At 57.5% G+C, this 25,120-nt stretch overlaps 1 protein-coding gene across 1 annotated transcript; it reads right to left on the reverse strand.

Moving 5' to 3' along the window:
- Positions 1–344: 344 nt before the first annotated feature.
- GIGYF1 (GRB10 interacting GYF protein 1) lies at positions 345–14,144 on the reverse strand. The gene is made up of 26 exons (XM_015813144.1): positions 14,110–14,144; positions 13,434–13,563; positions 12,982–13,077; positions 12,775–12,886; positions 12,531–12,645; positions 12,407–12,447; positions 12,153–12,260; positions 12,042–12,104; positions 11,364–11,602; positions 9,986–10,166; positions 9,682–9,885; positions 9,373–9,509; positions 8,945–9,104; positions 8,617–8,783; positions 7,589–7,689; positions 7,342–7,449; positions 7,116–7,216; positions 6,175–6,257; positions 5,989–6,081; positions 4,261–4,317; positions 3,125–3,313; positions 2,503–2,678; positions 1,507–1,667; positions 1,151–1,314; positions 748–886; positions 345–411 (listed from the first exon to the last, which is right to left on the reverse strand). Exons 1-26 carry the CDS (start codon positions 14,142–14,144, stop codon positions 359–361), a joined length of 3,213 nt encoding a protein of 1,070 aa, XP_015668630.1. The 3' UTR covers positions 345–358.
- Between the last annotated feature and the right edge of the window lie 10,976 nt (positions 14,145–25,120).

Consider the following 25,120-nt stretch of genomic DNA (forward strand, 5'->3'; position numbering starts at 1 on the left):
AAGCTTTTTTTAAAAAAAATTCACAATTTCAAAAAAAAAACTTTTTTTTTTCCTTTTTTTTTTCTCAATTTGTAACAAGTCACTGTAAAAAAAACAACAAAAAACAAAAGTTCCGATAAAGTGCATGGCAGAAAAAGAGGGTGTTGTTTAAGGTGCTTTTTTAAGGAATGAAGTGCGCAAACAGCCTTCCGGTCTGGCCTGGCCCAGCTGATTGATGGTCCTCGCGCTCCCTCGCCGGGGGCCCGGATGGCCCCGAGGCCCCCCCAGCAGTGCACACTCAGCCGGAACTGAAATGGGTGAGATCAAGGCAGCAGCGGCAGGGAGGACGGGGGTCCCACGGCTGGAGGGAGGGAGGGGCTCAATAGTCCTCCACGGTTTCCAGCTCGCTGGAGGCGCCATGAAGAGCGTAGCCTGCAAGGAAGGAGGGGAAGGGTCTGCCACAACTTGCCACGCGACGACGCCGTGCGACAGAGTCACACCAACGTCGAAGAAACGGTGGGAAAGTCATTGGAGGAAGGGTGCCAAAGCAGGGACAAAACGGACAGGCGAACGGCACAAATCGAAATGATTTTTTAACTATTTTAAATAGTTAAACTGAATGGCTGAATCGTCCTGCGGCCAGGAAACACCGGTCCCACAGTGCCAGGCTGCCACCCCCTCCTCCCGACCAAGCGCCCCCCCCCCACAAATTCCCTGGAAGTAGCCGCCTTCCTCCCCTCCCCTCCCCTCCCCTCCGGGCTGGCTCACCCAGGATGCTGGGGTCTGCGTGCAGCATCACCGGGCGCCTCTTGATCTTCACGGCTTGGCTGTTCTCGAAGGATGGCGGTTTGGGGCTGTGGTTGGCCTGGAAGAGCGACTGCAGGCTGCTGGAGCTGAGCCACGAGGCCTCCTGCAAGGGGGGGGGACAAAGGGGGGGGAGCTGCAATGTGGCCGGGCCTGGCGTCCTCGGACCGGTCGGGCGCCGGCCTCAGGGCCGAGGGGAGGGAGGGCGGGGAAGGCCCGCACCTGGAGACCGACCGGCCGAGGGGGCAGGGACGATGCCCTGCAGCACTCACCCAGCCCCGCTTACGGCCCAGGAAAGCAGAAACCAATGGCTGCCAACGATGAAGCGTGGCTGTGTCCCCCCCCCCTTCGGCCCCATGCCCCATACCTGCTGCTGCTGCCGCTGTTGATTGGCTCTCTGCTTGGCACGGCGCTCTAGGAACTGCTTTGCAAACTCTTTGGCTTCCAGGGTGTCTCCCAGGTAGGAGCGGATGCAGTCATGGACGTCGTAGGGCGACTCCATCTCCTTCAGGAAAGCTACCACCGTGGGCACTGGGGGGGGGACACGGGGCAGCCGTTCTTTACAGCAGCCGCCTTTCTCAGGGAGGCAGACCGACCCTGCCCAGGGGACACCCCCCCCCGCTCCCTACTCGCCTCGCCCTAACCCGGCTGACCTACCAGCCAGCAGACCCCCGCCCATCTGAAAGGGCGCTCTGCTTGAGAAGAACCCCACCCCAGACGCACCATCCAGGCTGCTGGAGACGTTGAGGGCGTGCAGCATCTGCTCGCACCACTGGGTGAAGCCGTCCTGCGGAGGCTTGTGGATGCCCTGCAGCAGCTTCAGCAGCTTCTCCTCCTCGTCCGTTTTCTTCCTGCTCTGCCGGCTGGAGACCGAATACGTGTCCCTGGGCCCACCAGAGAGGGAGAGAGAGTGTGTGTGAGAGAGAGAGAGAGAGAGAGAGAGAGAGAGAGAGAGAGAGAGAGAGAGAGAGAGAGAGAGAGAGGGAGAATGTGTGTGAGAGAGAGGGAGAGAATGTGTGTGAGAAAGTGAGAGTGTGTGAGAATGAGAGAGAGAGAAAGGGAGAGAGAGAGAGAGAATGTGTGTGAGATGAGAGTGTAAGAGTGAGAGAGAGAATGTGTGTGAGAGAGGGAGAGAATGTGTGTGAGAGAGTGTGTGAGAATGAGAGAGAGTGAGAGGGAGAGAGTGTGTGTGTGAGAGAGAGAGAGAGAGAGAATGTGTGTGAGATGAGAGTGTAAGAGTGAGTGAGAATGTGTGTGTGAGAGAGGGAGAGAATGTGTGTGAGAAAGTGAGAGTGTGTGAGAATGAGAGAGAGGGAGAGGGAGAGAGTGTGTGAGAGAGAGGGAGAGAGAGAGAGAGAATGTGTGTGAGATGAGAATGTAAGAGTGAGTGAATGTGTGTGAGAGAGTGTGTGTGAGAAAGTGAGAGTGTGAGAATGAGAGGGAGTGAGAGGGAGAGAATGTGTGGGAGAGTGTGTGTGTGAGAGAGGGAGAGAATGTGTGTGAGAAAGTGAGAGTGTGTGAGAATGAGAGGGAGAGGGAATGTGTGTGAGAGTGAGAGGGAGAGTGTGTGTGAGTGTGTGAGAGAGAGAATGTGTGTGAGAGTGTGAGAGAATGACAGTGAGAGGGGGAAAGAGTGAGAGTCTGTGTGTGAAAGAGAGGGGGAGAGGGGGACCCAGCTCGGCCCCATGGGCATCCCCCCCTTCCCCGAGGGCGACTCACCCTAGCGAGGGGCTGCTCCGGCTGTTCCTGAGGCCCAGGTTGCGGGCCAGGGGGCCGGGGCCCTTCATGCTCTCCTCCCAGAGGCCGAGCGGGCCGGCCTTGTCATGGCTGCCCCACAGGGAACCCACGTCCGAAGCCCACTGAGAGGGGAGGCTGCTCAGACCGTGTCCACCATGCTAGCAGGCAGAGCCGGGGAGGAAAGAGAAATGGGTCACCCGGAGCTTCTGCGGAGCGCCAGCCCCCGTCTCTCCCGGCCATTTTTGCGATGGGGAGGGGGAGAAAACCGGAGACAAAAAAGCCGAGGGGAACCCCAGCACCCCTAAAGCAGGAAGCCCAGCGGTAAACCTTCTCCCCCCCACCCTCAAGACCCCCAGGCAGTGCTCCCTGCACCCCCCTCAGTGCCCGAAAGGGTTCCTTGCCTTAAAGCACGGCCCCCTCCCAACACACCTCCCCTTTGTGAAGGGCAGGGGCTGGCACATGCCCTCTTGATCTGGGGAGGGGGCTGCAGGCAGGAGCACGGGGGGGGAGGTACGAGAGCAAGCCAGGAGACTTGGGACTCCTCCCCCCTCCTCAAAAGCCGGTCTGCTTGTCCGGAGGGCGGAGGGCTCCGGAGGACACTCACCGCTCGCTGCTGGGCCCGGGCGGGCTGGGCCGGCTTCTGCAGGTGCCTCTCGCTCTCCTGCTGCAACTCCAGCAGGGCCTTCAGGGAGGGGCTCTGCTTGGCCAGGCCCCCCCAGAGGGGCTGCGTGCTCTGCTGCTGCTGCTGCTGCTGCTGTTGGAGGAGCTTCAGCAGCATCTCCTGGTGGCGGACCTGGGAAAGGGGGGGAGGGAGGAAGAGAGACAGGGGCAGGGCGGTTGGCATCCGGCACTCGCCCTGCCCCCTGTGCCCGAGGCCCCTGGGGTGGGGTGGGGTGGGGGAGTGGGGGGAGGCCGGAGGGGGCCGGGCTCACCTCTTCTCGCAGCTCCCGGCAGGCCCGAGCGTCTCCCAGCTTCTGCAGGTCGGCCAGGCTGAAGCTGCTCTGCCCGGAGGAGGCGTTGACAGACTGCTGGCCCCACGAGGAAGAGGAGGGCAGCTGGAGGGAGGAAGCCCACAACACTGCTCATGGCCAGGCAGACCCTCTTGCCCCGGGCCCCCTCCCCAAGGAAGCCACCACCGAGGCGGGCCTCTTCCCGAGGGGTCCTCGGTGGTCTCTTGAGCTGGGTGGTTTTCTTGCAGACGTTTCATGATCCAGCTAGGGAACGTCATCCGTGCTAGGAAGGAGTGGGGCTTGCTCAGAGAGCAGCAAAGATTCCCCCTCCCCAGTTCTTCCCCTTCCTCCTCCTTTCTAGCCCTGATGGTGTTCCCTAGCTGGGTCATGAAACGTCTGCAAGGAAACCACCCAGCCCAGAGACCACCAAGGACCCCACAGTCAGTCCTTCCTTCCTTCCTTCCTTCCTTCCTTCCTTCCTTCCTTCCTTCCTTCCTTCCTTCCTTCCTCCCTTCTAGCCCTGATGGTGTTCCCTAGTTGGGTCATGAAACGTCTGCAAGGAAACCACCCAGCCCAGAGACCACCAGGGACCCCTCATTTCAACCCTTGAGCTGGAAATATTCTCCTTTATAGGTACCTTCCTCCCCCAGGGGTGAGGGAACCCAGTTCTTCACCCCATTCGCTCCCCCTGGGTTGGAATGGGCTGAGCCCGGCTGCCACCCCACGTGCCCCTCCCTCCTCCCTCCTGCCCCGCCCCCCAGCCGTGGGGCCGCCCGGCACTTGCCCTTGCCTGCTTGCGCCGGTAGAGCTCTTCCTCCTCGCGCCGCTTCCGTTCGTCCTCGTCCCGCTTAGCCCTGAGTTCGGCCCCTCGGCGCTCTTGCAGCTGAGGGAGAGGGGGGCAGAGCGGGTCACGGGGGGCCCTCCTGGCCGCCCCCTTCTTAGGGCCACTCTCGGGGGGGGAGTGTGGGTCAACTCACTTTATGTTGTAGTTGAAGTTGTTCTAAGATCGGACCCTGAGTTGAAGAATTAATTGGAATATCCCACAAACTGGCTTCACCGCCTGGAAGAGAAAACGAGGTTAAGCAGGAAGGGACCCCCCCAGACTGGAAGAGAGACAGAAAGAGAAACAGAGAAAGGGGGGGGAGAGAAAAAGAGATAGAGGGAGAGAGGGAGAAGAGAAAGAGAAAGAGACAGAAAGAGAGAAAGAGAAAGCAAGAAAGAAAAAGAAAAAGAGAAAGAGAAAGAAAAAGAGACAGAGAAAGCGAGAAAGATAGAAAGACAGAAAAAGAGAAAGAAAGAAAGGAAAAGAAAAGGAAAAGGAAAAGAAAAAGAGGGAAAAAGACAGAGAAAGAAAAAGCGAGAGAGAGAAAAAGACACAGAGAGAGAGAGAGACAGAAAGAGAAACAGAAAGAAAAAGAGAAAGGGGGGGAGAGAAAAAAGAGAGATAAAGAGAGGGAGGGAGAGAAGAGAAAGAAAAAGAGAAAGAGACAGAAAGAAAAAGAAAGAAAAAGAGAGAGAGAAAGCAAGAAAAACAGACAGAAAAAGAAAGAGAAAGAGAAAGAAAAAGAAAAAAAGAAAAAGAGGGAAAAAGACAGAGAAAGAGAAAGCGAGAGAGAAAAAAGAGAGAGAGAGAGAGAGCTTTCCTCCTGACCCCCACTTCCCTCTGCCCGCCTGCCCCCCCCCTCTGGAATGGCTGCCCTCCAGGGTCCCGGGCTCTGCCACCCGCGGGGACACGAGGACCCTATCCAGAGGACCACAAAGCCCAGCATCCTTCCTTTCCTCCGCCTCCCTCCGGATTTTGGCCCTGCTGGGCCAAGCCAGGGATTTCCCGATGGGGACTTTGCTCCCACGGGTTTTGAATTCCAGCCCAGTGCCTCAATCCCGGGACACCACCACCCCACCGGAGGTCCCCCTCCACGCCCGTCAGCGACCTGCTTGCGGTGAGGCTGAGGTATGTGTGTCCCAGAGGGACCCAGTGTCTGGCACAGAGATGGATCGGTTCATGGAGGGGATCAGACCCTGCTCCCCAGCTCTGGAAGAGAAGCAAGAAAGAGGGTGGGGGGGTGGAGCTAAAGCCGCCCTGGCTCCCCAAATGTCCCCCCCCACACCCTCGGCCGGCTCCGAGCTGCCCTGGGGAGGGGGGCNGTCCTTCCTTCCTTCCTTCCTTCCTTCCTTCCTTCTTTCCTTCCTTCCTTCCTTCCTTCCTTCCTTCCTTCCTTCCTTCCTTCCTTCCTCCTTTCTAGCCCTGATGGTGTTCCCTAGCTGGGTCATGAAACGTCTGCAAGGAAACCACCCAGCCCAGAGACCACCAGGGACCCCTCATTTCAACCCTTGAGCTGGAAATATTCTCCTTTATAGGTACCTTCCTCCCCCAGGGGTGAGGGCACCCAGTTCTTCACCCCATTCGCTCCCCCTGGGTCGGAATGGGTCGAGCCCGGCTGCCACCACCCCACATGCCCCTCCCTCCTCCCTCCTGCCCCGCCCCCCGGCCGTGGGGCCGCCCGGCACTTGCCCTTGCCTGCTTGCGCCGGTAGAGCTCTTCCTCCTCGCGCCGCTTCCGTTCGTCCTCGTCCCGCTTAGCCCTGAGTTCGGCCCCTCGGCGCTCTTGCAGCTGAGGGAGAGGGGGGCAGAGCGGGTCACGGGGGGCCCTCCTGGCCGCCCCCTTCTTAGGGCCACTCTCGGGGGGGAGTGTGGGTCAACTCACTTTATGTTGTAGTTGAAGTTGTTCTAAGATCGGACCCTGAGTTGAAGAATTAATTGGAATATCCCACAAACTGGCTTCACCGCCTGGAAGAGAAAACAAGGTTAAGCAGGAAGGGACCCCCCCAGACTGGAAGAGAGACAGAAAGAGAAACAGAGAAAGGTGGGGGAGAGAAAAAGAGATAGAGGGAGAAGAGAAAGAGAAAGAGACAGAAAGAAAGAGAAAGCAAGAAAGAAAAAAAAAAGAAAAAGAAAAAGAGAAAGAAAAAGAAAAAGAGACAAAGCGAGAAAGATAGAAAGACAGAAAAAGAGAAAGAAAGAAAGGAAAAGAAAAGGAAAAGAAAAAGAGGGAAAAAGACAGAGAAAGAAAAAGCGAGAGAGAGAAAAAGACACACAGAGAGAGAGAGACAGAAAGAGAAACAGAAAGAAAAAGAGAAAGGGGGGGAGAGAAAAAAGAGATAAAGAGAGGGAGGGAGAGAAGAGAAAGAAAAAGAGAAAGAGACAGAAAGAAAAAGAAAGAAAAAGAGAGAGAGAAAGCAAGAAAAACAGACAGAAAAAGAAAGAGAAAGAGAAAGAAAAAGAAAAAAAGAAAAAGAGGGAAAAAGACAGAGAAAGAAAAAGCGAGAGAGAAAAAAGAGAGAGAGAGAGAGAGCTTTCCTCCTGACCCCCACTTCCCTCTGCCCGCCTGCCCCCCCCCTCTGGAATGGCTGCCCTCCAGGGTCCCGGGCTCTGCCACCCGCGGGGACACGAGGACCCTATCCAGAGGACCACAAAGCCCAGCATCCTTCCTTTCCTCCGCCTCCCTCCGGATTCTGGCCCTGCTGGGCCAAGCCAGGGATTTCCCGATGGGGACTTTGCTCCCACGGGTTTTGAATTCCAGCCCAGTGCCTCAATCCCGGGACACCACCACCCCACCGGAGGTCCCCCTCCACGCCCGTCAGCGACCTGCTTGCGGTGAAGCTGAGGTATGTGTGTCCCAGAGGGACCCAGTGTCTGGCACAGAGATGGATCGGTTCATGGAGGGGATCAGACCCTGCTCCCCAGCTCTGGAAGAGAAGCAAGAAAGAGGGTGGGGGGGTGGAGCTAAAGCCGCCCTGGCTCCCCAAATGTCCCCCCCCACACCCTCGGCCGGCTCCGAGCTGCCCTGGGGAGGGGGGCGCAGGGGGCTCACCTGGGCTTGAGCGCCTGCAGCTGCTGCAGGAAGGTGGTGAGCTGCTGCTGCTGGGCCAGATCCCCCGAGGACCCCTTCTGCTGGAGGCCACACTGGGCGTATTGCCGGCTGCAAGACCAAGGCGGAGTAGCCAGGCGGGGCGGGGCGGAGCCCCCCTGGAAACGTCCGGCGGGCTGCGGACCCCTGGCCCAGCTGGGGGACGCCCTTCCCGGGGGGGGTGGAGGAAAGGGAAGGGGGCACGGCCTACCTGTTGACGAGCTGAAGCAACTGCTGATGCTGGAGCTGCTGGTAGATGGCGGCAGCTGCCAGTTCCTGCTGCTTCTTCAGGCGCTCCTGGTCCATGTTCCCCTGGGGAGGGGAGAGCAGGGGAGGTCAGCCACCCCCTGCACCAGGACAGGACCCTCCCCACCCAGGGCCCGGGGGGGGGCCCTTCCCACGCAAGCCAAGGGAGAGGGGGAAAGGAAGGGCGGGGGTCTTTAACGCCCCCTCCTTGGGGGTCTGAGCAGATGTGGGGGGGAAGGACTGCTCTCAACGAAGGGGGTGTCAAGCCCCACCCCAGAACGGCCCCAAATGGCTTAAAATCAGGGGTAGTCAACCTTGGCTCTTTTATGACGCGTGGACTTCAACTCCCAGAATCCCCCAGGTGGCACTTTTTACACTTTGCCGAAGTCAAGATATATTACGTCTACCACATTCCCACCGTCTATTAAGAAAATCACAACTATCGAAAAATGCGACGAATAGCCTAGCCACATTTGCTCTGGCCATTATCCACGCTGAATCCTAGTCAACGCTGGCTGGCTGGGGAATTCTGGGAGTTAAAGGGGCCAAATTTGGAGACCCCTAATAGAATCTAGCAGACCACCGGGAATTGACATCCTTTGGATGTCCTGGTGTTGTTTTTGTTTCTTTTTAAGGAACTTTACAGCGGGGGTGTCCAACCTCGGCCACTTTAACAAAACATGTGGACTTCAACTCCCAGAATTCCCTATCCAGCTTTTTTTTCCACTTTGCTGAAGTCAAGATATATTAAATTTACCGCATTCCCATCGTCTACTAAGAAACTTACCCTTATCAAAAAAAATTGCAATACTCTGGCCAACCTTGTTGAATTCTGGCCAACCTTTGATGGCTGGGGGATTCTGGGAGTTGAAGTCCACACGTTGTACAGCTGACCAGCCCTGACGTTAACGCTGCCAAAATGAAGGGCCTGGGAAAGCAGGCCAGGTGCCCGCCCAGCCGTTCCCTCCCAGCCCTCCCCCAGCCCAGGCTCACCAGTAACGGTGGGGGGGATGGACCGGGTGCGAAAGGCACTCTTCCCCACATCTTGATCACTTCTCCCAGGGGCTGGAAGCCCTCGTCGCAGCCCCGCTTCACCAAGAGCGACATGGTGAAGTAGCCCGCCTGGAACCATTCGGCCATCTCTTGGGTGGTGAAGGGTCCTGGTTGGGGGGGGAAGAGAGAGAGAGAGAGAGAGAGAGAGAGAGAGAGAGAGAGAGAGAGAGAGAGAGAGAGAGAGAGAGAGAAAGGGCCCGTGTGAGTTAAGTCCGACCGACACCCGCCCTTTCCAGCCCCCTGGGCTCGGGGAAGGCGAGGGGCGCACCTTGGATCTCCCCCTGGGGGTCCTTGTAGAACCACTTCATGGCTGCTTCGTGGGAGAGGGGCAAGGCGGCCGCCGTGTTGCGGTGGTCGGCGATGGCCTGGCCGAAGTGCTCCTCCTCCAGCGAGCTGTCCTGCAGGGAGGCCACCATCTTCTCCGCTTCCTGGAGGCAGAAGGGGACGAGGGGCAGGATTAGGAGGGCCCCCAAGGTGGGACACAGGCCGCAAGGACGAGGCTTGGGGGGCTGAAGGGCCAGGTCCCCCTTGGCTGTGGATGAGTTGGGAACAGAGACATCGCCCCCCGGGTCCCCCAGGCGGACCCGCCAGGCAAAGGCCCCCCCTCCTGGCACGGGAAAGCAGGGGGGGTGCCCTCTGCTGTCAAACCCCTCTGCAACACACAAACACACACAGAGGGCGGGAGAGCCTCCTTACCTGCTGCAGGTGCTTCATCCCGTCCTCGTCCTCGTTGTCGCCCACTGTGAACTCGGCGGCAGGAGCAGCAGACGGGGCCGCGGGGAGGGGAGGGACGACGGCCGGGCCGGGCTGGGCAGGGCAGCCGAGAGGGTCCCCTGGGCAGGTGCAGAGTAAGAGCAAGAAGGCATCAAACCCAGGGCTCCCCCTGCCCCTTCCCTCATCCCCCTGCCCCCCGGGCTCCAGGGACCCTTGCCCAGCTCCTCCTGTGGGCAGGCGAGGTGGTGCCCACTCAGCCCTCCCTCCCCGCCCTTGCCAGGGCCAACCTACCGTCTCCTGCCTCCGCCTCGGAGTTGCCAGAGGGCATCAGCGCCAGCTTCTCGGCTTTGGAAGAGTTGCCCGGTCCGATGCTTTCACAGTCACTGGCGGCGCTGGGGGTGGCAAGGGGGCCGAACGGGGGGCTGGGATGCCAGGGGGTGCCCGGGGGAGCAGGCAGCTTCTTCTCCTCTGGGCCTGGCCGGGGGTCCTTTTGATCTGGAGGGGGGAGGGGGGGAAGGTCTCAGCTTCCAAAGCCCGGTTGCCGTGCCTGCCCTCCTCCCCCCCTCCCAGCCCTGTCCGCGTGCCCTGCCCTCACCTCTCTCTGCCACGGCGGTGGGGCTGACGGGCACCTCTCTGCTGCTCCTGGGGTTCCCCTCCTTGGCCTCAGGCAGCTGCTCCTCCTGCCCCTCCTCCTCCTCCTCCTCCTCCTCCTGCTCCTCCGGCAGCGGCTGGAAGCTCAGCTCCTGGTCCTCCAAGAGCAGCTCCTTGGGGCCCTTCTGCAGAAGGGCGGCAAGGGGAGCCTCGGAAGGCCTCGGCACAACGCACCCTCTGCCCTGCCTGCTCCACCAGCCCCTTTGGGGGGGGGGGGTCCCACGCCCGTCTCTCTTAGCTGGCCAGCCCTAAGCTGCGTTCACAGAACAGGCCAACACACAAGGAGTCGGAGCTTGCCCCGTGTGTCGAGGAGGAGAAACACACATACACCAGGAGAGTTCCTGCCCACCGAAGCTAAAACGGTTGCAGGGATTGGCTAGTCTACAGAAAAGAAGGACTAGCAGTGTTCCAGTGTTTGAGGGGCTGCCCCAAAGAAGAGGAGGGGGTCCACTTATTCTCCAAAGCACCAGAAGGCAAGATGAGAAACAACGGATGGAAATTAAGCGAGGGGAGAAACTACCTGGAATTAAGGAGAAACGTCCTGACAGTGAGGACAATTAACCAGTGGGACGGCTTGCCACCGGAAGTTGTGGGTGCTCCATCACTGGAGGCTTTTAAGAAGAGACTGGGCAGCCGCCTGTCTGAAATGGGATCTAGGGCAGGGGTCTTCAAACTTAGGACTCGTGGACATCCAACTCCCAGAATTCCTCAGCCGGCGTGAGGGAACTAGGACCCTTTGATGACTTGTGGACTTCAATTCCCAGAATTCCTCAGCCAGCGTGAAGGAACGATGACCTTTTTGTGACTTGGGGACTTCAACTCCCAGAATTCCTCAGCCAGCGTGAGGGAACTAGGACACTTTTATGACTTGGGGACTTCAACTCCCAGAATTCCTCAGCCAGCGTGAGGGAACGATGACTCTTTTGTGACTTGTGGACTTCAACTCCCAGAATTCCTCAGCCAGCGTGAGGGAACTAGGACCCTTTTATGACTTGGGGACTTCAACTCCCAGAATTCCTCAACCAGGCACGTGTGCCTGGCTGAGGAATTCTGGAAATTGAAGTCCGCAAGTCATAAAAGGGCCAAGTTTGGAGACCCCTGATCTAGGGTCTCCTGCTTCAGCAGGGGGTTGGACTGGAGGACCTCCAAGGTCCCTTCCAGCTCTCTTCTGATTCGGATTGACAGTTTTCCTCGGCACTGGCAAAGGTCCGGATGCCACCCAGCCAGCACCTCCAAGCCAGGGGGAGGCGCGATGCAGAGGCCTCCCTTTTCAGGGGGTGCTGCAGGGACCGGGAGGGGGGGATGAGGGGGTGAGCGCCTACCTTGAGGGACATGAAGGCCCCCGAGGAGTCGAAGGTCCCCATCTCCTCCGTCTCGTCCTCCAGGCACCACTCGGGCAGGCCGTCCTTCTCGTCCTCGAAGCTCTCGCTGCTATGCCGGTGACGGCGCCCTCCGCCGCGCGTTGGCGCCTCCTCGTCCCGTTCCCGGAAGTCGAAATCAAACTTCCGCCGGCGCCCGTCCCCGCCGTGCTCCCGCCACCCGGCCGAGCGAGGGCCCCCATCTGAGGGGAAGGCAAGGAGAGGTCGAGGCTGCAGGCGGTCATCGGCTTACAGCCACAATCCAGCCCGATGTTTCTCGTGCTAAGGTAGTTGAGTGGGTTTTGCCCCGTTTTGGGACGCTTCCCCACCGCCGTTGTAAAGCGAAGCACTGCAGCTGTTCGGTTAGCGACATAGTTAACTGAATGCCCCCCCCCCCCCAATTGACTCTGCTTGTCAGACGGTGACTCCCCCGGGACGCTACGACCGTCATCCATATGAACCGTCTGAATTTTGGCTGTGTGACCCCAGGGAAGTTGCAGAGTGAAAAACGGTCATAAATCACTGTTTTCGGTGCCGTTGTTAAGTCCGAACGGCTGCTAAACGAACCGGACAGCCTGTATTAGCCAGAGGGTCCCCGTCCCCAGCCCCCTCCCTCTGGAGCCAGGCCCTCGGGCAGCTCACCTGGACTGGCCGACCGCCAGCGCTCGCTTTCTCGCCGGGACGCCCCGCTCTGCCGCCAGCTTCCTCCTGGCCCGGTCCCCACAGTGCCACCGCTGCCGCTGCCGCCACCGCCCTCTTCCTCCTCCTCGTGCTCCTCGCGCAGCGTGCGCCAGTTGTCGCTATCCGAGCGGGCAAAGTCTTTGCGGGTGGAGGGAGCCCCCTCCTCAAACGGGGCCCGGGCTAGGAAAGAGAGCTGCTGTCACCCCATTTGCAGGGACAGCTGCCCCCCACTCTGCCCCAGCGGGACCCCCTCTCTGCGGCCTGCTGGGAGGACGGGGGTGCCTACAAGAGTCTGGGGAGGGGGGTCCCCTCTGCGCCACACGTACCTCCTTCCCGCCGGACGGGCTTCTCGAAACGCCGATCCCCCCTGCAGGAAAAGGAGGGGGTCAGGGTGTGGAACAGGCAGGCAGGCCCCACCAGGTCAGCCCCCCCGTGCCCCCTACTACGCACCGGTCATCCCAACTCTGGCTGCGGTGGATTTCGCGGAGGCCACCCCGGCCAAAGGCGCCGCCGTCCGTCTCCTCGATGCTTCTTTGGTAAAAGCCGCTCTCGCCTCGCCCGCGGCCTGCTTGTTTTGGGGAGGGGGTGGGACAGGAGAGACGTCACCGCAGCTGCCCGCTGCCCCTGGCGGAAAGGGAGCCGGGGCCCCACGCCCTCGGGGGTCTGCCGCCCCCTCCCCCCAAAGTCTCCTTACCTCGGCTCCGCGTGCTGCCCCTCCCGCGGGAGACCCCTGCAGGGGCCACCCCGGCCCCCTTCCCCATCAGCCTCAGCACGGCCACGCTGTTCACCGACATGGAGAAGTTCCTCTGGAGGAGCCCAAAGGGGAAAGGGGTGAGAGAGAGAGCGGGGCGAGGCCACCGCGTCCTCCCGGCCGGCCGGCTGACCCCAGACGACCCCTCACCTGTTCTTCTTCCGTTAAGGGTACCAGGGCCAGGGGCTGCAGAGGGTCCTCCTCCAGGATGGCAGAAAACTCCCTGTCTTGCATTTCCTCAGGGACCTGCCCGGGGGGGGGGGGGGGAGAAGAACAGTGGCCCCTTGTGTGACCCAGAGCAGAGGTCTGCGAACCTGGCCACTTTACGACGGGTGGACTTCAACTCCCAGAATTCCTCAGCCAGCCCTCAGGGCTGGCTGAGGAATTCTGGGAGTTGAAGTCCACCCGTCGTAAAGTGGCCAGGTTCGCAGACCCCTGACCCAGAGGACAGAAGCGCTGAGCAGCAGGTCCCTCTGTGCCCGCCCAGGGACAGTGTGTGTGTGTGTGCTTGAGTGTGTTGTCGTCTCTCCGGCACCCAGGCCCCCCCAGCCCAGCCCGGTCCCCGAGCCCCTCCAGCCGGCTGCCCGGGCATCCAGGCTCACCTTATTGTCTTTGACGTAAAGTGCTAGCATCTCTTCCCGGCCGTATCGGTACTCGGCTAGTTTATACTTTGGCATGGCGGGGGAGGATGGCGGGGAAGCCACGGTCCCCCCACTGGAGAGTGCCCGAAGCCTGGGGGGGGAGGGAAAAGGCCGAGGTGAGGCCAGAGGAGGAGAAGAGCAGGGGGAGGTGGCCCACCCTGGGGTCTGGCCGCCTGCCAGCGGGGGGCAACCTGGCAGGGAGGGCGATCAAGAAGGGTTAGGGGTCAGGCTGGGGGAGGCAGCCAGGGAAGGGCCCCTTGTGGGATTCGGGGCACCTGGCCAGGTAGCAGGAGAGGAAAAGAGAGCAGGAGAGGCCTGGATCCCCCTCGCCCTCCCCATCCACGGATATCCTAAAACGAAGGAAGGCGAATCTACGCGCCCCAGGATCCTGTGGCGGGATCCACTCTGGACCGGAAGCTCTGTCTTCCAAGCTTTTGGACCCCTGCTGGCGCCCGTCCTGGGGGGGACTTTTCCCCTAATAGTCTGAAAGCTTGGAGGAATAAAACTTTGGCCCTGGGGATCGACTCCCACTGGATCCCGCACGGACGAGGCCCAGAGAAGCCTTCAGTGGCCGTTGCGGGACAGGCGCGCGCCCTGCCCCCTTGCTGTAGGGCTGCCCCTTCCCTGCCCCACTCACCATTCCGGCCCGAAGGTCAGCATCTCGGCGGCCATCCTCCCGTTCTGGGGCTGCTCTCCGGCCGGCCGCAACCGTCTCCGCTCTCTTCCCCAACGCCCTGGGAGACCCCCAAGTGCCGAAGGCGGCCCGAGGAACGGCGCAGCTCTTCAACTGAAAGGCAGAGATGGCTACTGCTGCGCCCCGTTTCTCCAGGGACCCCAGAGGGAAAAAGGGGGCAGCCCGGGTGGGAGGGGACAATGGCACAGAGCCCACGGGTCAGTTGGTGCCAATGCCGCTCTCGGGGAGGGGTGCCCTCCTAATGTACCTTAAACACCGGCTGTCAATCTCTCCCTCTGGCTGGAAAGCCCCAAGGACCTACAAAAGAGGAAAGGGCACCAATGGGTGATGCCTTCAGGCTGATGCCAATCTGGAGCTGCCAGATTGGGGTGGGGCTGGGTGACTGGGGGGGGGACCAGGATCTGAGCAAAACAAGGTTTGTCTGCTGCCCCTCCTTGCCCCAGCCCCAGCCTGCAGCTGCCCTCTGGGGCCAATAGGAGAGGCAGGCGCCCGTCAGCCGCCCGCCAGGCGCCCGAAGGTTCATCTTTTTTTCAGGCAAGGGATAGGCGATTTCGGCAACGGCCCCGAGGCCAGGGTGGCACCGGGAGCGTCACCAGAGCCCCACCTTGCTGATAACCCTTTTATGATCCTTCTTTTATTTCCAGGGCTATTTTTAATGTGTCACTTATCTCAAGGAAAAAAGGCAAGATAGCGAGGACCGAAATAAATCAGCCTTTTTTTTTCTCTCCCTCCCCAGGTAAAAGGTAACGGGGGTTCATCGTACGGGCGGGGAGGGCCGCCTTACAGCCTGGCTTCAGGGTCGGCCTCCACCCTCCACGGCTTCTCGGTTTGGGTGGTCCTCAAGTTACAGCAGTCCATTTAGTGACCATTTAGCGACCGTCCGAAGTCCCAAGGGCACTGGAAAAAAATGACTCGGGACCCCGTTTTTCACACTTAGCAACTGCCGCGACACCCCCAGGGCCACCTGATCCAAATTAAGACGCTTGGCAACAGACTCGTATTTACGACGGTCTCAGCGTCCCAGGGGTCACGCGGCCCCCTTTTGCGGCCTTCCGGCAATCGAAGTCGATTTCTCTTAACGACCGTGTGACTGACTTATCAACTGCGGTGATCCGCTTAACAACAGTGGCAAGGTCGTAAAACGGGGCAAAATTTACTTAACGACCGCTTCACTTGACAATAAGACCTTTTGGGGCTCAACTGAGGTCCGCCTGTCTTTCAGTGTCCCAAACTAGCTTCCTGGGGTCTTTCGGATCGCTGGGTGGGCCCCCTGCAGGTCAGGTGGGGGGGGAAGGACCAGACCCCAGGAGAGAAGCCGCTTCTGGGTGGAAGTGACCGCTGTCATCTCAGGCCCGCCCTGACCCAGAGAGCCGGACACTCACCTGACGGATCCCGTGTGCCGGTGCTGCCCCTTGGCAGGAGGAGGGCAAGCTGGCAGGAGGAGCAAGGGGAGGAGGGAGGGAGGGAGGAAGGGAGGGAGGAAGGGAGGGAGGGTCAGCCTCCTCCTCCCTGAGCAGGCACAATCCCACCGATGCAGCTTCCGGAGCCTGGCGTGGCCGGAGAAGAAAGTGGTTTGGCTTGGAGGCCCCCCCCAAGGACGAAGCCCAGCGGCTCCACTCCCGTCGGAGGAACACTCTGGAAGAGAGGAGAGGGCCGAGTTAAAATGGCAGACGGACTCCGTCCTGCAGGATCTCAGCCAGGGGAGCCGGCGAGAGCGCAGGGAGACCCCCACCGCCCCGTCTCTCCAGAAAGTGGCCGGAGGAGGACCCGGTTAGCACACGAGACGGTAAATGGCCGCTACCCCGGAATATGACATTCCACCTCTCTCTGGCACCAGCTTTTCCATCCAAGAGAGGCAGGCTGGTCCAGGAGTTAAGGGCCCAGCTAGAAAGCGGGAGACTGCGAGTTCGAGTCCCGCCTTGGGCACGAAAGGAAGGCGGGGGCAAGGCCACCACTTGCGAAACCTTGAGCCACGCGGCAGGTGCATCTGGAGAACAGAAGCCTCCCGACAGTGGGAACAATTAGCCAGCGGAAGGACTAGAGAGATTTTTAAGAACAGACCAGACCGCCGTTTGTCTGAAACGTTATGGAGTTCGCTGCCTGAGCAGGGGGTTGGACTAGAAGACCCCCGAGGTCCCTTCCAACTCTGTTATTCGGAGCCGTGACAGTGCAGGGGTCGGAAGGAGGCGTTGTAGGCCGACTCTGCTCACTGCCGGCAGTTCGATCCTGGCTGGGCTCAAGGATCGACGCCGCGGCCTGCCGTCCTTCCGAGGTCGGTAAATGGAGGACCCAGAGTGTTTGGGGGGGGGCAAATAATGCTGACTCTGTCAGCCGCTTACAGAGGGCTGTGATGCAGCATCTGTCTATGGCAGTGATGGCGAACCTTTTAGAGACCGAGTGTCCCAAAACCGTCCCCGCCCCGCTTGACCCCTCCCCGGCCCTGCTCCGTCCCACCCGCCCTCAGGGCCACCCACTGGATCCACGGCCCATCGCAGATCACCCCGGCGGCCCAGAAGCAACGTGGCAGCCACGCCCTCCACCCGCACACGGCAGCATCAACTGCGTGCGATGGGGCACAAGGATGGAGTCTTGTCCCCCGCTGCCCGGCTGCCATGTCTTGGCTGTGCTGCTCCACATGGGCCATGCTCAGGGGCAACTCTCCTCTGGGGGGGGGCTGCTGGTGAGGAGGGGGCCACGGGGGGAGGCAGGGCTGGGGCGACGGCACGCATGTCCACAAAGAGGGCTCGGAGTGCCGCCTCTGGTGCCATAGGTTCGCCCCCACTGCCGTTCTGTTCACTGGAACGCCGTGCCGGGAGCCCCCGGGAAATGTTAAATCTCACGAAAGAGCACCTCAGCCAGCTCCCCACGGCTGGTGCCCCTCCGCCTCCCGCTGCGCGGCCAAAAGGGGAACCGGTCACCAGGCAGGGCAGCGGGACTTTAGAGGCCTGGAGGGCTTGCCAGGAAGGTCAGAACCAAGTCCTGCCCCCTCCTTTCAAAAGCAAAAGAAGTTGGGCAACTTCCTCTGCAGGCCTTCAGAGTTTCCTCCTGGAGCTCATCAGAACCAAGAGCCGGAGGTCCCAGCCGCCCCCACCTTCTCCCTCCCGACCCACAGCGGTCTCTTCCCGCCTGCTCTAACCATTCTGCGTCCGCCGCCAGAGAAGCCTCGGCTCTTTTAGGACTTGGAAAAGCAGGAAGACCGCCCTGTCGCCCAGCAGGCCATCTGCAGCGGGGTTCTGGTGGCTGCAAAGAGCTGGACTCCTGGACAAGGGGGGCGTCCCAGAACAGAGCATGCTACTAGCAGAAAGGCAAGATAATGAGGGAAGCCCTCAGCAAAAGAGGCTAGTTCAGGGGTGGCGAACCTATGGCACGGGTGTCAAGAGGCGGCACTCGGAGCCCTCTCTGTGGGCACACGTGCCGTTGCCCCAGCCTTGCCTCCCCCCGCGACTCCCTCCTCTCCAGCAGCCCCCCTGGAGGAGAGTCACCCCCGAGCGTGGCCCACGTGGAGCAGCGCAGCCAAGGACATGGCAGCCAGGCAGCGTAGACACGTCTCTGCCCTCACGCCCCATCACACACAGTTGACGCTGCGGGGCACGGGCAGAGGGCATGGCCGCCATACCGCTGCTGGGCTGCCTGGGCGATCTGAAGCAGGCCCTGGAGGCAGAGAGTGGTCCTGTGAGCAGGCGGGGCGGCGGATGGGGGGGCAGGGGTGTGGAGGGGGGACAGGCCAGTTTTTGGGCACTCAGTCTCTAAAAGGTTCGCCATCACTGGCCTAGTTGTTGTTAGTTGCAAAGTCGTGTCCGACCCATCGCGACCCCATGGACCACGTTCCTCCAGGTCTTCCTGTCCTCTACCATCTTCTGGAGTCCATTGAAGCTCACGCCTGCTGCTTCAGGGACCCCATCCAGCCACCTCATTATTCTCTGTCGCCCCCTTCTTCTCTTGCCCTCCATCTTTCCCAGCATTAGGCCCTTCTCCAGGGAGTCCTTCCTTCTCGTTAGGTGGCCAAAGACGCTTGTGCCATACTTCATTCTGAGTGAAGATACTCTAGAACAGAAGTCCCCAGCCCCTGGTCCGTGGATTGGTACCGGTCCGCGGCATGCGAGCAACCGGTCCGCGCAAACAAGCAAAGGCTCCATCCATGGGATGTAGGCAGCACACGAAACCACGCACCCTCCGGTCTGCAGAAAAACCTCTCCCCATGGAACCATCCCTGGTGCTCAAAAGGTTGGGGACCTCTACTCTAGAACAGTATTATTACTCAACCATGGCAGTTTTAAGACTTGGGGACTTCGATTCCCAGAATTCCCCCAGCCAGCATGTTAAGGAGTATCTTCCATTTTCAACTGAATGCAGCTGTGGTGATCTAGCCCCTATTTTACCATTTTATGAAGAAGTCTATCCGGAGACCATCTGTCAAAGCCGTTGCTGAGGTCCAGGTAGACTATGTCAGGACGTTCCTCCAATCTACTAAACGAATAATTCACTTTTTTTTTTTAAAGGTTGAGCTCAGGGGTCTTCAAACTTGGCCCTTGGATGACGTGTGGACTTCAACTCCCAGAATTCCTCAGCCAGGCACGCGTGCCTGGCTGAGGAATTCTGGGAGTTGAAGTCCACACGTCATCCAAGGGCCAAGTTTGAAGACCCCTGGTTTAGCTAGTAAAAAAAAGAAAAAGCATGCATTTCTGGAGTAGGACATCCTAACAGGTCCAGTCTGTGCAGGCGTGTCCGACCTTGGCAACTTTTAAAACTTGTGGACTTCAACTCCCAGAATTCCGGGAGCTGAAGTCTCCATGTCTGAAAGCTGCCAACGTTGCGAAACGCTGCTTTAGAAAGGACCCATCTGACTGGCAGTTGTGGGTTTAAGAACGACTTCAGATGGGCCCGTCAGAAAGTCATCCCTTCTCAATCACACGTGGTTTTGTTGGAAAGCGATAAGTCAGGAAATTCTCTTTATCGGATCAGTAAACCCGCAATAGAAGCAGGCAGGAAGCTGTTTGCTTTTTTAAAAAAAAATCAGAAGTTAAGGTATTGGGTGGCCTAACAATACAACAGAAAGCCAAACAAGTTTAGGAGATTATTCTGGGATTAATCAGAAGCTGTGGGCTGCAATTTTGAAATGGGGGGGAGGTCTTCAAACTTGGCCCTTTGATGACTTGTGGACTTCAACTCCCAGAATTCCTCAGCCAGGCACGCTGGGAGTTGAAGTCCACAAGTCATCAAAGGGCCAAGTTTGAAGACCCCCGTTCCGGTGCTTGTCACATCTACAAAATGTGGGGATGTGGGGATAATTCATACAGAGCAAATGTTAACCCCCCAAGGCTGGAACGCAAATTAGTGTCTACACAGTACGCAGGGCTGTGGAGTCGGAGGAAATTTTGGGTACCTGGAGTCGGAGTCGGAGTCGGCAAACAATGCACCGACTCCGACTCCTACTAAATTTAGATTGGAATTTAAAAAAAAGCAAGTTTAAATGTCCCAATTCACAAAAAGTTATAATTAATGACTTCTCTACTGTAAGAATAAAGACCAATGCATGCAGTGCCTCACGTAACCGCAAAACGAACACGTTAGGTGACCGTGAAGAAGCATGCTTTTCATGTGCTTCACTATACATTCAAGGAATGTATAAAATACATTCGCATATTAATACAGAGGAGTCGGAGTCGGGGAGTCGGAAGTACAAAAAACTGAGGAGTCGGAGTCGGAACATTTATCTACCGACTCCACAGCCCTGCACAGTAGAGCTTGTAAGTTGTTGGGGGGGGGGGGAAAGCACAGCCCGTGAAGTACACTTTGACTTACAAAGAGTGCTTGAAGGAACGTGGCGTGTGTAGCCTAAAGCAGTGAAGGCTGAGTGGAGACGTGACCTATCCGAGGGGCTGTCCCAGAGAGGCAGGTCTCCCAGTTAGGTCTTTCTGCATGGCTGGCTGAGGAATTCTGGGAGTTGAAGTCCACAAGTCATCAAAGGGCCAAGTTTGAAGACCCCTGGGTTAGCTAATAATAAAAAAAAACCCCTGAGGGGCTGTCCCAGAGAAGCAGGTCTCCCAGTTAGGTCCTTCTGCATGGCTGGCTGGGGAATTCTGGGAGTTGAAGTCCACACGTCATCAAAGGGCCAAGTTTGAAGACCCCTGGGTTAGGAGGTCCTACTCTGGAAATGCAGGAATTTCAGAGGACTGTGAGGGATTCCCCCAGGCACAAATGGTTTGTAAAGTTGTGGAAAACCTATCAGCTCTCCTAGGTCTGCAACCGAAGCGACTGTAAATCTGTCAAGGAAGGCAACCCCCTCCAATTTCACCTTCTCTCAACATTAAACCCCGAGAAAAAAAAATTCAGGACCGTGGGCATCTGGGTGAGCTGTCGGTCCACAGGCCGTAAAGGGGCCGTCGTTGCCCACCCCAGTGTCTCACCTACAAGTTTAATAAATAATAATCGGTGTTATGTTTGAAAGTCCTTCTGACCAGCTCCGAGCATGCTCCCTTCTTAGCCATCCTACTTGCCCTTCTTCTCACCGGCGTAGTTCTTCAATTCCGAAAACCGATTTAACTGACTGAACTTTAACAAAAAAATAATGCATAACCTGCATGTTTTTAGTCCCTCCTGGTTCAAGCCACCTTTGTGGATTGAGCACCGAAGCGCATCAACCCGAGAGTCAAAAAGAAACGGCGTTCTCCAGTAGCCTTCTTCTCCCTGCCAGGAACCCTTGGTGATTAGGTAATTAGGGCCAAAGCACCTTCAGAATCAGGAGAATTCCTGATCAATTCCGCCTTGCAAACAGATGACCCACACCTTCAACACAAGTCCAACCATTGAGGTGCCACTTGCCACTTTCACAATCGTGGAAGACATGCAGGGCTCATCACGGCCCAAACACCGAAGAATTAGGCTACCCCTGGATTCAATTAAAAACTGGAGTCAGCTTGTCATACTCCTCAGCCTCCTAACAGTTACACGCCCACACCGTTCTGCAAATCAAATAAATGTCTGCGAAGATTCTCGGTCCTCCAGATCAGAGTTGTATCAAAAGTGGTTTTTGTTTTAGAAAAGGCAACTGATAACGTAACATAATATAATAATAACAACCAAGTAATTCCAATATCTCAGGGGCTGCCCCAAAGAAGAGGGAGTCAAGCTACTCTCCAAAGCACCTGAAGGCAGGACAAGAAGCAACGGATGGAAACTCATCAAGGAGAGAAGCAACCTAGAACTAAGGAGAAACTTCCTGACAGTTGGATCAATTAACCAGTGGAACCACCTGCCTCCAGAAGCGGTAAATGCTCCAACACTGGAAGTTTTTAAGAAGAGACTGGACAGCCATTAGTCCGAAATGGTATAGGGTTTCCTGCCTGAGCAGGGGGTTGGACTACATGACCTCCAAGGTGCCTTCCAACTTTATTATTCCAACTTTATTATTATTATTATTATTATCATCATCATCATCATCATCATCATGGAGAGAAGCAACCTAGAACTAAGGAGAAACTTCATCATCATCATCATCATCATCATCATCATCATCATCATCGAGAGAGAAGCAACCTAGAACTAAGGAGAAACTTCCTGACATTGAGAACAATTAACCAGTAGAACCACCTGCCTCCAGAAGCAGTGAATGCTCCAACACTGGAAGTTTTTAAGAAGAGACTGGACAGCCATTAGTCCAAAATGGTATAGGGTTTCCTGCCTGAGCAGGGGGTTGGACTACATGACCTCCAAGGTCCCTTCCAACTTTATTATTGTTATTATTATCAGTATTAATCTCAACGGTCAATAACTGTCCTTCCATCTCTCATAGCATCCAACACAACTAATGAAGCTTCCCGGATAGGAAGCCAAATATTTTTTTCTCCTTCTTCCACAAAAAACCCCCCAGTCTGCTTGCCTTTTCTAAAATAAAAGCCACTTCTGATTTTCTGCAAATCAAACCATCGTACCTTTTCCCCAACCACAACCTTGTATGTACTCTGGTTTTCTTCTTCATATACTGGATATTGTGAAATATTGAAATCAATTCCTGAGCACAAGCCAAGGACACTTTTTTTTTTTTAGAAATAACTCGAGTGTATAACCAAGAAAAGGCATCAACCACATGAACAGATTTTGAATATTTTTACACATAGACCTTCCATTCAAAACTCAACCAGATAGGACAGGGATTTCCATGCCCTGAATTCTTGTTTGGAAGCCCAATCTTTTCCAGGGCTGCCCCTCCCTTGTGTAAAACACTCCCCCTGGTAATTCGACAGACACCCCACACACACAAACACACACACACACACACACAAACCCTTTTATCCTTTTGGGAGTCCATTCAGACCAGACATTTCACTGAGGGGCTGGGACAGGATTGGCAGAGAAAGTATGGTACTTTCTTACCACAGGAAAGTGTGGTAAGAGGGCGAGTGGAGCTGGCTGCGTGCCATCCCAGCAGGACGATTAAGGCACAGAGTTTTGTCACTGTCTCATTTTATGGTTTTAATGCTTCATAACTGTTTTATAGTTCCGGGTTTTATTGTTGTTGCGAGCCACCCAGAGTTGCTTAAGATGGGTGGCTGCATATTTAAAATAAATAAACCTTGCACAACAATTGGTTATATTTTAAATGCACGGGAATTAGGGGCGTAACGAAGCGGGAGGAAGGGAAAAGTTGCAGAGGCTGAAGTGACATGGTTTTTGCCTGGTACTTAAAAGGTGAATGAGAGAGACCCAAAGGATTCCTCCACCCCCTCCCCATCCCAGCCACTTCCACCTTCCTCAGAGGAAGACCCCCAGCACTGGGCAAAGTCTCAGACCCTTAAGCACCCACGTCCCTATTCAGGTATGACTTTACAACCGAGATGGATAAAAGTCAGCATGTTAAATGAAAAAGAACTGAAACTTAAAAAAAAAAAGCACTGCCATACAATCCTTGACTTACAACAGTTCATTTAGTGATGATTCAAAGTTGCAACGGCACCGAAAAAAATGACTCCTGACCATTTTTCACACTTACGATTATCGTGTGATTAAAATGCTCGGCAACTGACTTGTGTTTATGACGGTCGCAGCGTCCCGGGACCACGTGATCCCCCCTTTTGTGACCTTCAGACAAGCAAAGTCAATAAGGAAGGCAGATTCACATAACAACCGAGTGACTAACGTGTCAGCTGCAGCAATTCACTTAACAACTGTGGCAAGACGGGTCGTAAAGCGAGGCACAACCCACTATCTCGCGTAGCAACAGAAATTTGGTCGTTAAGCCGAGGACTTCCCGTACTAAAATTTTCAGAACCATCAAATCTCATGGCCAACCTGATAAAGTACATTAACACCCTAAGGAAGGGAACAGAACAACAGAGTTGGAAGAGAGACCTTAAGAGGTGCAGGGGAAACACTAGCTGTGATACACACAGACACACAGAGCAACCCACCCTTTCCCCATCAATCATTCAATCAATCAATCAATCAGAACTGAGCTGGAAGGGACCTTGGAGGTCAACTAGTCCAGAGGCCCCCAACATTCTGGGCATCAGGGACCGGTTCCGTGGAGGGAGGTTTTTCTGCGGACCAGAGGGCGCGTGGTTTTGTGTACTGCCTGCATCCCGCGGATGGGGCTTTGCTTGCTTGTGCGGCCTGGCTGCTGCCATGCCGCGGCCTGGTACCAGTCCACGGACCGGGGGGTTGGGGACCCCTGGCCTAGTCGAGCCCCCTGCTCAAGGAGGGGTCCCTACACCATTCCAGACAAGCACCAATCTCTTCTCGAAAGCCTCCAAGGATGGAGCAGCCACAACTCCTGCAGGCCACTTCCGTTCCGCTGGTTAATGGTTCCCGCTGCGGAGGACCCCTTGCGAGGGTCCATGTTTACCGACCACGTTCAAAGCCAGGCCGTGCCCCTGACCGGAGGGCAATCATTAGCCAGGCCCTTTGAACCTCCCCTCGCTAAACCAACATCTCCAGCGGGGGCTCCCTCCTCTGCCAGGGCTGACCCAGAGCGGCATCCAAAGGGTAAACTCTTGTTTAGGTGAAGCCAGGTCAGCGCAGGGGGGGCAGCCAGCATCCCTTGGAAGGGGGGGGGGAGAGGAGAGAGAGAGAGACCCCTTGCAGGAGGCTGAAAGGAAGCACCAATCCAGGTTACAACAATCTGTGCAATTCTTCCAACACACATACACCCAAAAGCTGACCTTTTTGCAGGGTCTCCCTTTTGCAATTCCTCCTCCAGATCCCCCCCCCCTTTGCAGCAAAGCCCCAAAACGTGACCTGGAAAAAGAGGCGCCCCCCCCCACAAAAATCATAAACCGCATGCACGGGGTGTCTATTAGGAGGGGGGTCTCCCCACCCCCCACCCCACGAAAACCCGAACTGCATGCATGCATGGGGTGTCTATTAGGAGGGGGGTCTCCCCACCCCCCACCCCACGAAAACCCGAACTGCATGCACGCACGGGGTGTCTATTAGGAGGGGAGGGGGGCAGGCAAGCGGGGGGGTCCCTCCCTCTCGGCCCCAATTGACCCCGCCCTCCAGCAGGCTCCCCCTCCTCAAGGAAGGCCGGGAAATGGGGGACCCTCATTCTGCAACTTCAAGCCCCCCCCCCACACACACACACCTGCCGGGCCAGCAGAGGGGAGAGAGCCCCGCTTGCCCCCCCCCGGCCAGGATGACGGGGATCCCCCCACAAAGGACCCTGCAGGGCCTCCCAGCCACGCAATGCGGGGGCCCCCCCATGGGGGGAAGCCACGCCCCCCGCCGGAGGAAGGGGCGCGGGAGGGGGAGGGGCGGGCCGCTCCCACGGGCCACGCGGGGCCGCACGTGCGCGGAGGGCCGGCGCCGGCGGGCAGCGGCACCGGGGACGCTTCATCTTCTTCTTCATCCTGCGGGGCCCGGCGGGCAGGGAGGGAGGGAGGGGTGTGGGGGGGGAGCCCCGGTTCCCATGGCGACGGAGGGGCCCCCGCGGCGAACCTTACCCGCCGGTGGGTGGGTG

This window comes from Protobothrops mucrosquamatus, unplaced genomic scaffold (genome assembly GCF_001527695.2).
Source record: "Protobothrops mucrosquamatus isolate PMUCROS unplaced genomic scaffold, P.Mucros_1.0 scaffold141, whole genome shotgun sequence".
NCBI classification, from domain to species: Eukaryota; Metazoa; Chordata; class Lepidosauria; order Squamata; family Viperidae; genus Protobothrops; species Protobothrops mucrosquamatus.

Coding starts and splice junctions, on each gene's coding strand:
- GIGYF1 (XM_015813144.1), bottom strand. CDS start 14,144: ATGGCCGCCGAGATGCTGACCTTCGGGCCGGAATG. Junction 11,603..12,041: donor CTGGCGGTCGGCCAGTCCAG/GTGAGCTGCCCG, acceptor CCTTCCCCTCAG/ATGGGGGCCCTCGCTCGGCC. Junction 8,784..8,944: donor CCCCCAGGGGGAGATCCAAG/GTGCGCCCCTCG, acceptor CCCCCCAACCAG/GACCCTTCACCACCCAAGAG.